The 14671-nt window shown below is 39.7% G+C and overlaps 1 protein-coding gene and 1 long non-coding RNA gene across 3 annotated transcripts in view; both read right to left on the reverse strand.

Moving 5' to 3' along the window:
* Positions 1–2919: 2919 nt before the first annotated feature.
* On the reverse strand, positions 2920–3301 carry LOC113012619 (uncharacterized). The gene is made up of 2 exons (XR_003270727.1): positions 3133–3301; positions 2920–3053 (listed from the first exon to the last, which is right to left on the reverse strand). It is a non-coding gene; the product is annotated as an uncharacterized LOC113012619 (long non-coding RNA).
* Positions 3302–9337: 6036 nt separating this feature from the next.
* LOC113011733 (protein jagged-2-like) overlaps positions 9338–14671 on the reverse strand; it is a 49959-nt gene continuing 44625 nt past the window's right edge. For both annotated transcript variants that reach the window (XM_026151426.1, XM_026151427.1), the window contains 2 exons: positions 12972–13131; positions 9338–12638 (listed from right to left, as the gene is read on the reverse strand). In XM_026151426.1, coding sequence (XP_026007211.1) covers positions 12133–12638; positions 12972–13131 — 666 coding nt within the window. In that variant the 3' untranslated portion in view covers positions 9338–12132. The remainder of the gene's footprint in view (positions 12639–12971; positions 13132–14671) is intronic.

The raw sequence follows: 14671 nt of genomic DNA on the forward strand, positions 1-14671 counted from the left end.
CAAAACTGTGGACAGAAAACTTTACAAATAAAACGTGATCTTTAAATTTTAGTTTCTTATTTTTTGAGTCATTGCCTGGATAAAAGTTCCACCTTTACTCCCTTTCTTGTACAATAACTGTAGTATGATTGAGGAAACTATAGTATGCATCATTTTACTTTCACACTGTGAACATTTTTGAAAGAGTGGAGTGTTGAAATTTGGCACTTTTCAATTAAAATTAAATTATAAAGGTACATAAAAATCTCTACAATAAAACTTCAGGGCTGAAATACACACTAACAAGCAAAACAAAAGGACATAAAAAGCAAATGTCACACAATACAGCGAAATGTAAAAGTACATTTCTTCATGACATCTTTAATCATATTAAAGTTGGTTTATGCAGAGGTGGTAGTGGTATATTTGTTACTTATGTAGAGTTTGTTAATCCAAACACTCCAGTACTTATTCAGTTTGTTTACTGAAGTAAAAGTAAAAAAGGAAAATTGACATTTATACCTGCTATTTTATATGCAAAGCTAACTGATCCTTTTGATATATTAATATAATTATAAAATAATACATATAATAATACAGTACATGGGAATGCAAACATTATCTTTTTAAATTGGCTCCACACCTAAATAGAAAGAACGCGTGCAATAAGATATTAAAGTGGCGTTCAACAGGTTCAAACATATGGTCAGTTATAGTGGCTCAGTCTGGGGAAAAACAAGCTCCTGTAGATTTTCTTTGTGTACATATCAGTGCTGCTGCTCCTCTGAAGTTTACTTCTTTTTGTGGATTTACACAATTGAATTGTGACGTGAAGATTCAAGCACATGTTTAACAAGCTGTCATCTACACTGACAATCAATCTCTGCTGCTCTTCATGTAACCCAACGTTGACCATGAACACCACAGCTGCTGTGCACCAGTCCAACACAACCTTTGAATATCCTTTGTTTGGTTTGCAGGACATTTCACAATATACTCCCTTTATGCTCACTCAAAATCTGGAGTGCTAGCTAGGTGCTGAAATACTGGGACCACAACTTATGGAGGTCTGCACCAAACGCGCTGTTTGGATCATTCTGACTCACTTTAACCCTTGATAAAAGTAAGTGAAAGTAAAAAGTTAGCAGAAACATTCTCCAGTAAAGTGCAGATGCTTGAAAATTCTTGTACTATATTACTTCTCATCTCTGGTAGTATTACAGCTCCCATTCAAGGATGTAAGTACTTCTTACTGTGAAGCACAATACTGTATGTAGAGTACAGTGTGGATTGAATTATGAGCAAAAGTATGCGAATGTGAGCTCATAGTCAGTCAGTTCTCTGATCTCCGGATTCATACCCACAGGACATAGGCATTAATGTCAACTATTCAGATGAGAGGCCCAACCCACTTCTTACCCTCATAAATCATTGATTCCTCACTCTGCACACACTTACACTCACATAAACACACACATAAGACCTTCGCTCTTCTCTGGAAGTGCTCATTGTTTTGAGTCCTCCTCCACACTTTGATGTGAAGGGGTCAAGCGGAGGCTCCCTCCTTGACTCCAGGGAGAGCCAAAGAGCAGAATAATCAGCGTCAGTAACATCTGGAAGCGCATGTTAAGCAGGGCTTACTTGGCAGGCAGTTGGTATTGGCACCGGCAAACCTTCCTACTGGTGGCCTTTCATCTCCGTTTGAACATGTGGATTCGGCCCTAACCCTGGGAGGAGTCAGAGGGCTCACCGCCAACAGTGAGGCCAAGGTGTGGCCAGCAACGACGAGGAATCCTGCTGTCTTCAGGATCAGTCTGATCCTGAAGACTTCTTGCTTCTGTCTCCTTACCCGTTTCCACGCTCCTCTTACATCTATGTAATGAACTGTCAAACCCTTTAAACCCTGAGCCTCAGTCTGCTTCAGACTTAGTTTGGTGTGTAAGAATTCAATTAAACTGACCAAGCCCGGCTACAGCCTTATTCTGTGATTACACAAAGAAGCAAGAGAGGAAGTACTGAAAAAGAAGCTTAAAGACTTTAGACGTAAACATAGTGGAACAAATCCTGAAGATGTAAGGGGCAATAAATGAAGTGCTCAAAGCAATTTGAGGGACTAATTTTAATCATTTGTAATCTAGACTAATATTTAGTGACTGGACAAGCTACAGCAGTATCCAAGTTTGGTTTTATAATACCTGTAAACCATGCAAGGCAATAAAATAAGGACTGAGGGCTCAAATCAATTGAGGTTGAATTCAAAATTAGGCTTTGGTAAGTAGTTCTGGAAAATGCATGGCAATAGGATTACATAATAGGCTTCAATTTAAACTGAGAAAAGACCAAAACAATGTCGACATGTTGGTGAAATGAAACTCTGTACCCTTGGTTCAGGTTCAGAAACCTTGCTGAAAACATTTGGATCAAAGAGATAAGACATTACATTACAATGAAGTAATTTAGGTGAGGCTGTTGAAAGCAGTTTGTTTTTATGCGGGCGTATCATTCAACTAGTTCAATGCTACAAAAGATTTTAATTCTTTTAAAAAATGTTAATCCTTTAAAAATTCAACAACATAAATTCTGTCTGAAGCAACAATTCCGCATAATCATGGTATGGGGATAGAAACCTGGGCTAATTCACTTGAAAAAAAAATCCTCAAACCAAAACTAAACACTTTTTGAAAAGAGAACACACTGTAACACCTCCAGCTGTTGTTGTTGTTTATTATTGGGCAATGCGTTCTAAGCAGCTTTCAGACATAAATTGGATACCAGCGCTTGCTGGGACCTGGTCCAGGAATAGAGATTGTGGCAGTTATTTGTCAGTGCTTGGGTGTGAGAGTGCGTGAAAGCTCGCTGCTGGTGGTCAGGCAGAAACAGGTGTGTGCAGAGAGAGGTTTCTGTCACGGAGGAGCAGGGAGGACTCGGCGCAGACTGAAATCTCAGAAAAACAGGTTTATTTACACACTCCAGGTGCACTATATACAGGTGAAGGAGAAGGGGGCCAGGGTTCCCAGGGGTGCAGAGCGGGGTCGGGAAAAGTGTCCAGAGTCTCCAAACCAAACACGAGAAATCTGCATACAGAGAACAAGGGTTAGCACGGAACTTTCACGGACAGAGCTCAAAACTGGCTGAGGCTAAAGTAGCACTGACGAGCGTTATTCAATAGTCCAGCGGCGAGGTGCTCTCAGTCACTGCCTTAAGTAGCGGGAGCAAACAAGGTGAGGAGCCACAGGTGATTGCCTACAGGTGGTGGAGGCCGGGAGCTCACAATGAGCTCCGCCCAGGCAGCGAGCAGAGAGAGAGGAGAGAGAGAAAAGACAAAACATAACATGTAGCCACACAGGGCCAGCCGAGCAGGCACGGGGACCATGACAGTTTCTGTTTGTGTGGGAAGCTGGAGGAGGCCGGGAAAAGTCACTGAGCCTCTCAGCTTCATTATATCTGGGTCATTGTGTTTAAAAGCTAAGCGGCGCCAGACCAGCAGGTCAGGGAATAGCTCGGATTTTACTGTGAAACCCTGACGAAGTAGACACTGCCCGGTTACCCGTTGGAGAGTCACTCTGCCGTACACACTTGTAGCTTTTTAGTGAAATATCAGTAACAATTATCTCCATAGGCTTTAAAAAAAAACAAGTTATAGAGTTATAGCTGGGATGTTAGTTATACTGACACATTTTGGCACTGCCACCAAAGAAAACTTAAAATGTTCTTCTTTCTTTTGTTATATTAGATCAGTGTGCGTTATACTACCAATATTTTTTTTCTTTAAGTAAAACATCAGTGCATGAAATAAGCTTTCTAAAAATATTTTTGACCTTCAATAAAGGTAAGGCAGTAATTTTGAGTTGAACTGAAATATCAAAAATTGTGAAGAAAATGTGCTTGGTATAAAATGAATGTATGCAAGTAATTAAGTAAATGTTATTTGACCAGATGTCAATCAATGTTATGTTTTACATTGTACATATGTCACAAAATGGCATGGAAATTTTACATCTAATCAAATTACTTAAAATCAGTGTTTTTGGCATAAGCTTTTTTTCTGTGTGGAATGTAAATAAAAGTAGAATGTAATATTTCACAAACAATTTATTGTACTTAAAGTACATAACAACATATAATGAAACTAAGACATTGATAGTTTTATAAAAATAAAAAAAATAAAAAATAAACTAACACTGTTTTTTATGGAGTCAGATCCAGTTATTCAGTTTCAACCTTTCATAAGTTGTATTTGTTCAAAATACAACCGATTTGAAAATATCTTTGGTACTGTTATGTTTCTCTTACACACTCAATCACTTTGTTAGGTATTCCAGTTCAACTGCTCGTCAACTTAAATACCTAATCAGCCAATCAGATGGCAGCAACTCATTGTGTTTTCACATGTAAACAGGGCATCAGAATGGGCAATTAAAGTGATTTAAGTGGCTTTGTTGGTGCCAGACGAGCTAGTCTGAGTATCTGAGAAATTTATGATGACCAACTGTTTTGTTGATGCTACAGGTGAGAGGAGAATAGGAAGACTGCTTTGAGCTGACTAAGATGTACAGAAGAGCATCTCTGAACGTGCAATAAGTCAAACCTTAAGGCAGATAAGCGACAGCAGCAGAAGACCACACTGGATGTCACTCGTGTAAGTTAAGAATAGATTTTTGGGCATCTTAGTACCAACTGAGCGTCATTTAAACACAAGACCACCTACCTGAGCATTGCTGTAGACCATGTGATCATAAAGGCATGACCAATATTTATGACCATCTGTTTATCAACACAGTTTACCCTGTGGTTAAAGAAGGCTGGAAGAGTGTTCCTGCACCCTGAGTTAATGAGTAATTAGATCTGACAAGCAGGTTAATGCATATTACTGTTGAGTGGGTTCATTTTTCATTTGCTACATCCTAGCTAGTGATGATATGTGATGTATTTTTGGTGAAGATGGAAATCTAACTAGCTGCTGAAGAAGAGCATTCATAGACAGAATGATGTCTATGAATGCTGTGCACCAAATATCACCAAACACACAAACTGTTTCTACATAATGCGTCTACTAGCAATTGTACAGTTGTTGTATTTTCCAGGGATGGATAAAAAAATTGCAGCATTTTCAAAGGTAAGGACAGCTCAGAAGTTACAGTCTATAATATTAAATGTTTGATGTTGATAAAAACTTTCTTTGCTTGGAACTCTTTGGATTTATTTGACTTCTGACACTTTCACTTATTTCTGATATCACAATGATGCCAGGTAAGTCTTCCTGAAAAACTGAGGCAGTCACAGGCGTGTATAAAAGGTGAACAATGGATGCAAGTTGATTTACTAGAAAAAGCCTCAGATGACTCAAATCCATCCATTCGCTTCCGCTTCTCAGGGTCGCGGGGGGCACTGGAGCCTATCCCAGCTGTCATAGGGCGAGAGGCGGGGTACACCCTGGACAGGTCGCCAGTCTGTCGCAGGGCCAACACACAGGGACAGACAACCATTCGCACTCACATTCATTTGCACATTCACACCTAGCGACAATTTGGATTATCCAATTAACCTATCCCCACAAGCTGCATGTCTTTGGACGGTGGGAGGAAGCCAGAGTACCCGGAGGGAACCCACGCAAACACGGGGAGAACATGCAAACTCCACACAGAAAGACCCCGGCCTGATGTTGGAATTGAACTCAGGACCTTCTTGCTGTGCGGCAACAGTGCTAACCACCGTGCCACCGTGCTGCCAGACTCAAACATCCGTTTTTTCTAAACTGAAGGAAAAAAAGACTAGAAAAAAAGCATAATCATCAAGCTAATATTGCAGAAAGTGAAAGTAAATAATAACATTTCTCTTGATTTGTGTGCAGCATCCAGACTGACCAGACTTTTTGAACCGCTTCAAACTGTCAAACTTCGCATCCATGCACCGTTAACAGCATCCAAGAAACCAACTGGCCGACCTGCAACACAGTTTATCAATCATTACACATTGCGCGCATCATTCTTTTCAGCCGCTTATCTGCCACATTGAGTCATCCTTCTAGGTACAGAGGATGATAACTTTTCAGTTAAGCACAAAGCAACGTCTTGATGTTATCACCATAGAAACGATTTTGAGTTGGTAGTTTAAATTATCCAGGATGACAAGCATCAAATGGTCCGTGAATCCACGACACATCTCCCATCAGTTAGAGTTCTTCAAGCATGACAGGGACCAACTTGGAAGAGTTGGTTAGTTAGCCATCCTGGTAGCAACAACTTAAATAGCCATGTTGTAATGTTAAAAAGAATGGAAAAGGAGGTTAATTATGTTTACTTGCACTTTGTATGTAGGTACATATTTCTAAACAGTACTCTATATATGAGACATGCTTCTATTGTTCAATGTGTTGGAAAATTTCATATTTTTTAAACTTACTAAATAGACTGTCCAGCCTACTGTACCCAGTCTTGGATTGTATGTAAGCAATTTGTGTTTCCCTTAAAGAAAATTATTATTTTGACTAAAACAATATAATTTCTTTTTTATTTTGTCAAAAACTGATGGAAAGCAACTTTGGATCTTTGATTTTCTTAATACCTAAATGTCTGCCTGCCTGTTGGGCTTTGTCTTATTGTAAAATTTGTTATTGCACAAAAGGAAGCTTGTGGATTTTGACATATTTGGAATGCTGTACAGTGTAGTGAGGAATGCTCAGACCTCTACATTGGAGAGACCAAACAGCCACTTCATAAACGCATGGCACAACATAGAAGAGCCACCTCGGCAGGACAAGACTCTAAAGGACAAAGGTCACTCCTTTGAGGATGCCAATGTTCACATTTTGAACAGAGAAGACAGATGGTTTGAAAGAGGAGGGAAAGAGGCCATCTATTTCTCTCACCCCAACCGGCCGCAGCAGATGGCCCCGCCCCTCCCTGAGCCTGGTTCTGCCGGAGGTTTCTTCCTGTTAAAAGGGAGTTTTTCCTTCCCACTGTCGCCAAAGTGCTTGCTCATAGGGGGTCATATGATTGTTGGCCTTTTCTCTGTATCTACCGTACAATATAAAGCGCCTTGAGGTGACTTTTGTTGTGATTTGGCGCTATATAAATAAAATTGAATTGAACTGAATTGAATTGAATTGAATCTATGCCCACTGTGAGCGACCATATTTGAACAGAGGCGGTGGCTTACGACACCAACTGTCTGCCATCTACAATCCAGTTCTGAGATCCCTTCCCTTCCTTAATACTCACTCACATCCTGGGCCATCTGACCTCAGGAAATCTCATGATAGGGTGGGGGTAGGTTTCACAATGAGCTGACCTACACCCGTTTTCACACCTTGGCTCGTGTGATTAGGTAGAGGATCATTAGGGGTCCATTGTCCCTTTTGGGGGGACCCTCTCATAGGGCTTAAATCTGGGACTCTCCACCGTTTGACCCTAGAACTGAAGAAGCTTCTTGGATGAGAGGTGAAAACAACTTAAAGAAGTCCAGATGCTTTTCTTTCCAAGCTCCTTAGACGACATATTTGGAGTTGTTCATGTTTTCCCTCTTAACTTTTTGCCTCCATATGTGCTTAAAAAGCTGAGCTAAAAACAAAACACATCACAAGTAGATGTTCTTGACTTCCTTGTAGACAGTTATTTGGCTCTTTTCACCCCTGGAGGGACATAAGGCACTTCCACTTGTATCTTTTCTGAGATCATTTGAGATCCATGAGGAATCCATTGTGGAAGGTGTTGATATTGTTCATTAGGAAGGACATTGCTGTTATAAAGTGAGTTCTTAAGCTTTATTGCTCTGACTTTCTAGATGGGCTGGAGTTACAAATGCTCCGCGTGGCTTCCCAAGCCTTGGACTTTATCACCAGATGGAATTTGCTGATGCCATTAAATTACTGATTCCCAACATGGACAATGTGATTTTAACAGGCCTCTTAGGTCAAGTTTGTCTGAGGACACAACAACGGAGACTGTCCGGCCCGGGGCTCGAACCGGCAACCTTCCGATTACAAGGCGGTGCTCTGATACAAGCAGTTTAATTCTGTTTACATGCTACATTGTGGGACGACACCAGTTGCTAATGCTATCGCTTGTTCCTGCTGTTTGTACTGTGCCGTTATTTTTCATTCTCCCATTGTGCTCCACTCCAAGCAGGTCAGCAAATGTGCACTGAACGTGCATGTGACCTGAAAGCTATGCCATCCAGGATTCCAGACACATTTCCCATTCTTCCCAAAACAACTGATGGGTTAATGAACACAGCATAGCACATAACGTCCCACCAAGCATTAAGGATATCCAACACAGCTGCTGGAAGGCTTTCATGCAGAGCGGGCTACTGTTAATCATTTCCCACCATGTCATTAAAGGGGCAGATGTAGTCATGCAAAGGACTTCTCTTATTGGCTTGGCGCTAAATGAAGTGGGAGCGGGATGCTGGGCAATTGTCTCCATGGCTAAAGAAATGTTTTGGGTGTCAAGCTACATACAAAAATAAGATAGGATAGAAAATATTGCAGAAAAAATGTGTACTTTTTTCTTCTTCTTTTTTTAGAAATGTAGAAAGTAAAAAAGGTAAAACAACTCATATTGTGAACTCCTGCAATTTAAACCTATTTCGTAACCCTTTACAAATGAAACATAAGCAAATTCAGTTTATGGAACAAACTTCATTTAGGAGAGTTTAACCACACTCCCTGTAAACATTTTGCAAAGCTAATATTGACCCAATACAGCAGTTCTGTGTGACCTAAAGTGGACAGACTTTTAGTTTGAAAAGGAAGGAAGTGTCAGCTTGACACTCCTTGATTACAGCGCCTTTTCTCAAAACTAGTGAAAACTAGGTTAGCACCAAAAACATGCGGTAGGTTTAAATTTAGGTCTGCAAATAAAAAACTGCAAACTGTAAAACACAATTGCTGAATGAAAATTGAAGTTCCAGTGACAATTTGAGTCAAGGAGGGAAAGAAGTTCTAGAATGGAAAGTGACATTCTAAAATAAAAAAATGTAGAAGTTCTAATTTGGAAAAAAGGTTAAAAAAAAAAAGTAATTGTGTGGGATTTAAAATCGAATGAATATAACTTTACTGGAAAGTGACGCTCGAGAATTGAGGTTGGAGTTTTTAAGCAGGAAGTAAAATTCTAGAATACAAATGTAAAATGTTCCCTTTCAAAGTGCTGATTTGAACTAAATGGAACTTGGAATTTTACAATGAATACATAGAAACACTTTACAACTTTAGGATGAATTCAAATGTCTAGAATGAACAAGTTACAGAATGGAAGGTAAATGAAAGCTTCAAGAGTACCTTAGTGAAAGGTCCAGTTATAAGGGCATTTGCAGTAGCCAATGACAGCTTTTTAACAAATGAAAACACAAAACAGACTTTGGTATAAAATACTTTAATAAATAATAGTATTGTTCTAAGAACAAACAAAAAAATTCCACTAACAAACCAAGACTTTTACCAAATATTGTACAAAATAATTACAATGTTCTGCACATTCAGCCCTCCGTGTGGGGCTAACAGAAAGTAAAAATTTACTGAGAGAAAAATTATTTGGGTTTTCTATGAATGCATCTGCATTAACAAAAAATATTGAAAAAAAAATCATCATATTCATCTGCAAACAGTGACGATAACTGACCCCCAACCCCCTCCTGCAACTGCTGTGGAGGTAACACTAAACATTTCTCTTTCTGTGTGTTCTTAGTGCAGAAACAGACTGGACAACATCCACAACAGTCAAACAACATCAACAGTAATACAACTTGTTCCCTTCATTAGACCAGAGTAGATACACACAGGGAGAGGCGGTACATTAGGATACAGACACATCTATTGCAAGCAGGTTCCCATTCACACAACACACTGTCTGTGATGAGGTTTCAGTGTCTTGCTAAACAGCACTTCCCCTGGGTGGATGATTACCGTGGAGTTGTTTGAAGCTAACACCATGCTGCTCTGTGCAGCATCTCTGCTGTCAGCAGACTGTAGAACTATAAATTTGTAACTCACATACTAAGAGGCTCAAGTGAGACTGGCAGCGGGGCTTTTAAGTTGTTTGGACCCTGCGTCCTCTACATACTGAAAATAGAAATCAGATGCATCAGTGCTGATTAAAGATTCACCAAAGTTTTCCTTTTTGCCATTTGGTGTCCAATAATCTCGTAAGCAGCATGTGGCAGAGCACCTCAGAACCGTCAGTCAAAAACTTTCTTAACTTGAAATTATATTTCCATTCTGCCAGACATGAACAGAAACACATCATTTATAGCATACAGCACTTCGCCTTTGCTTTTGACAAGACAAATATCAAAATTCTTCAATTTGCTTGCCTGCTGTGATGCCAAAATGATGATTGTCAAATGTCAGTACATGCATTTCTGTAGGGAGTATGACATTAATGAATTAAGAAGTGCTTTCGGGAACAGCTTTACTCGTTTTGAGTGATGATACTGAGGAAAACCTGAACAAAGAAACCTAGATCTGGATCTACTCGGATTGCTTCAAATGTAAAAGAACAATGTGGATTAGAAGGTAGAGATCAGCAGTTATGAGTGAGTCATTAAGTGATAAATGACAATGGTGTGTTACAGCAAGTCCAATGTGGAGAAAATGAAAGAAAATACATAATTTAGCAAAAATCCAACAGAAAACTGAGCAAATACATAAATTAGAACCTATCTGGATACAAAATGGCATAAAATCAAAATAACATCAGTCATATTAATATATTTTTTGGAGGACTGGCTTTATACTTAGCCCTGAACACTGTGATAATGAAATTCAGGGACCGAAGTTTAAAAAGATCAAATGGACCCCCCCCAAAAAAAGAAAATACACTACAAATTGAATTTGTAGAATTAAAAGTATCAAAAGTAATAAAAGGTGACTATTGCAAATGCTCATAAAATTTCACTCTGGAGGTCTCCAGTGAGATGAAAATGACTGTTAATGATGGAGTTCCTGTAGCTGTAGCACTGATGACCCAGCTGATCCTCACAGCCTGTTCCAATGGCTGGCAGGTCTGGGATCAGCTCTCTAACAAATAATTCTAAACATAAAGACAAACAATCAACACTTAATTTCTCTTTAAACAAGTTTTCATGACTCAGTGGGACCACGGGCACTGAAAAATCTGTCTAAAACCTGTCGTAGTGTCAACAGACACTGATAAACGGAATGACATAATTAAAAAAAGAAAGAAAGAAACAACCACAAAACAATCTTATTTTTTAGAATAACTATGATACAAAGCATCACTTAAGTTATTAAACTCAAATATACACAGCCATTTTTTATATTTACATATGTACAATGCAAAGAAGAAAACAGCATTTACTGCGATCGAGTTGTTGTTAGGACTTCTTTCCCTTTTTGTGTATTTAAAATCTGCGTACAGTCTACAAGAGGAAGGAAAGAAGTAAAAATAGGAGCTGAAGGCACTTTTCTACTAAAGCAATATGCTGAAAAATAATCATGCAGACTTGCAGGAAGTAGTGCCAATTATTTTCAAATGATATATAAACCTTTAAGATGTTTATGACTGTAAACAAACAAACAAAAAAAAAATCATGCCAGGCATTATACAGTGGTTACTTTGTGCCAACTTTCAAAGAACTTAAATATATATATAAAACTTGTTTTTAGTATTTTTTTTCTTTAAATAAAAACACATGATTTGAAGACAGTGTAGAAAAGGCCCACAGGTGTGGGCTAAGGCAGACAGGAAACAAATGCACCACGCCACGCAGTAGAAACGGCGTTAACAGCTGCCAGCCAATGACGTTCAGTTAAATCTCCAAAGTTTCAAAGAAACAAACGTGAGCGTTAGTTTTTTTCTAGTGAAGCAAAAAAAAAAAAAATAGAAAGAAATGTGTGTAAACAGAAAATCTAGAAATGTGAAAAGAAAATTCTTGATTTCAACAGTGTAACAATCCAGAAATCCCGAAGCCGTGATGTTTAATTTTCATGCCTCTTTTTTTTTTTTTTTTTTTATAGTAACATCTGTGCTGCAGAAGAAGAATTTAAATAAGGCGAGGCAAATAAAAAATATAAAATTAAAGCATCTGTAATCTTCACTTTTGGTGCTTTTAAGAGTTGAAAAGTCAGTGACATTGAAGACATCGCAGTTTCTTCCTTTTACTCAGACGGTCCCTCCTCTTCCTGTGTGGGGTTCACACGTAGTGATCTTTAATGTCCTCGCTGAGTTTGGCGGCATTCAGGTTTTTACACCGGTTGTCTTTGGGGCTGTACGCTGTCCGGTGCGGCACCTTCAGCGGACCGCTGCGCGTTGTACAAATCATCCCTCCCTTACCCATCATTCCCCTGTCCTGTGTTATGGTGCACTTCTGAGGCGGACACTTGTCTCCCATGCCCAACGCCCTTTCCTCGTCTTCCGCCTGATCCCCCTCGTGCTCCCCGTCCTCCTCACCCTCGGCCCCATCGCACGTCCTGTCAGAGGGGCCCATCAGTTTCTTGCATTCATACTGAACGTCTTTGTCGCGGTTATCCTTGAGAGCGTTGCTTCGCAGCGGCTCCAGCTGGTTGTTGACTGTTGTCTCCTCAGATCGGGCTGCTCTCTCGCGCTCTTTCTTCCTCTTGCGGGTCCACCAAACGCAAACAACGATGCAGAAGATCCAGAGAACGCTGAAGACCACACACAAAACTGGGACCAGGTAACCTGAAGAGGAAGGTTTAATGGGATATTAGGAGATCATTGCATTTAAAGATGTTACAAAGATATATCATACCATCGGCAAAATTAAGAAAAAAGCATGTACCTATTGTTTTGTACAGAATATAATAACTAAATTTGACTAAATTTGGAACCGCTTCAGTTTTTTCTTGCAGATCAGAGGCCAGAGAGTGATTGTATAGAATTTTGTAACATCAGTGTGATTCGTGATTGAGCAACACAATTTTAAGTGATAAATTGAACAAAAATGCTAGTTGTAGCAAATATGACAAAAATACGGTAGACTAATTCTCACAGAGGAACCGATGTGTAACTCACCAACAGTAGGGCACTCCACCACCACCTTCACTTTGACCTCAACCACTGCCAGAATGATGGTGCTGTTCTGGCGTTTGGACAGCGCAGTGGTGATAGCGCTGGCCACCTTCTGGATCTGTCCACAGTCGCCGTCTTTCGATCCTCCATCCTGCTCAAAAGACTACAAAGAGGAAGAACAGGAACAATAAGATTTATTTCTCTTTTTAATTCAAAATAACTTGTTTCGCCGTTTAGATTTGAATATGTGGTGGGTATAGCTCAGAGAAAGTTTAGTGTTTTCATAGCTGATTGCAGGAATTAATGGTTTCATTCAATTATGGTCCTGGAAGACACTTGCTTTTGTATAATCCTGGATTACATGAGAACATCTCATTGCATTTATTTTTGGTTAAAATCACATCATTTCTGTGCCTCTTCTGAAAGGTTCATCGTGTCACGTTTAGTTTTCTACTGCCAGAAAGTCTGATTCTCACAAACCAAACCCAGAAGATAAGCAAAACCAGAACCATCGTGACAAGAATAACAGAGAGAGTTCCAATCAAATCATGATCCCTGCACACACTAAAATATGTAATGCACATCTTAAACATCTGACAGTTGCTTTTCATTACAGGGGACACAAATACTCCCTCAAACCTTTCAGTGCTCTTTGAATAGAGCTTTTCAGCGATGTAAAGAAAAGCTGATTTGTAGGTAAAAGGAAAAAAATTTGCAAAACACAGATTCCCTCAGTGCAGCGGAGAAAGAAAAGAAGTCCCATTCGCCAAATGGTCAAAGTCTCGCTCGAGGCCATGTAAGAAGACAAAAAAGAAGAAGAAGAAAAAACACATTCATCCGTCAGAATAAAAGAGATTCTCCTCCCAACATCTGGCAGGCTGTGAACCCCCCCCCCCCCCCCCGCTGAGGGTGGAGTTAATTGCCTAATAAGGTGCTGATGGTGAGAACAGAGAGGTGGAGTTGGGGATGCAGGGCTGTTGTTGGGGGATTAGCTGTGTGCTGTGTAGTTCAATTAGGACAAACAATAGAAAAGAGGCCAGCTGTGCTCCCTGCTCGCCTGGGGACAAACACTCCTTTTTTCTTCTCCTGAGGAAATCAGCAGCTCATTCACACACCCAACTTCCAGACTGACTGACAGATCACATTGCAGAGATACTGAGCTCAGTGCACAACGTGCATGCTGTAGACTGCAAGGAGATCTTTTGGGGTTCATCATTTTCTCTATATATTGTTTACTGTGTGTGGAGGTCCGAGTTTGCTTAATAACACCCAAATACTCTTGAAGGATTTATTTATTTATTTATTTTTACCATATTTTGTTCCAGTTTGGAGAGGAAATGTATCTAACACACTTGACAGCAACATGTGCTCAATTCTAGAACAATCACTGTTCTAGTGTTTAAGTTCCTCTTGTGCCAGAAAGCGGCTTTTTTTGCTTTCACTTTGTAATCGTGCGAACTGTGTATAGAGAGCGACAGCACTGATTGGTGAGTGATGATAATTTGTGCACCAATTCCTCTGACATCGTCTTATTAATCGTTAGCTTACTATGCAAACATGACAAGTGAACTCTCCTGCAGCAAGCTTAAACATGTGAGAGGTTGATCACGCAGAGAATCGCTGAGCTTATGTGAGTGCGTGTGTAAAAGCAGCAGGAGAAGTTATGACAAATCAGACTATAAGGCAAAAAGAAAGTGCAGCTT

The sequence above is a fragment of the Astatotilapia calliptera genome, chromosome 19 (assembly GCF_900246225.1).
Source record: "Astatotilapia calliptera chromosome 19, fAstCal1.2, whole genome shotgun sequence".
Taxonomy (NCBI): Eukaryota; Metazoa; Chordata; class Actinopteri; order Cichliformes; family Cichlidae; genus Astatotilapia; species Astatotilapia calliptera.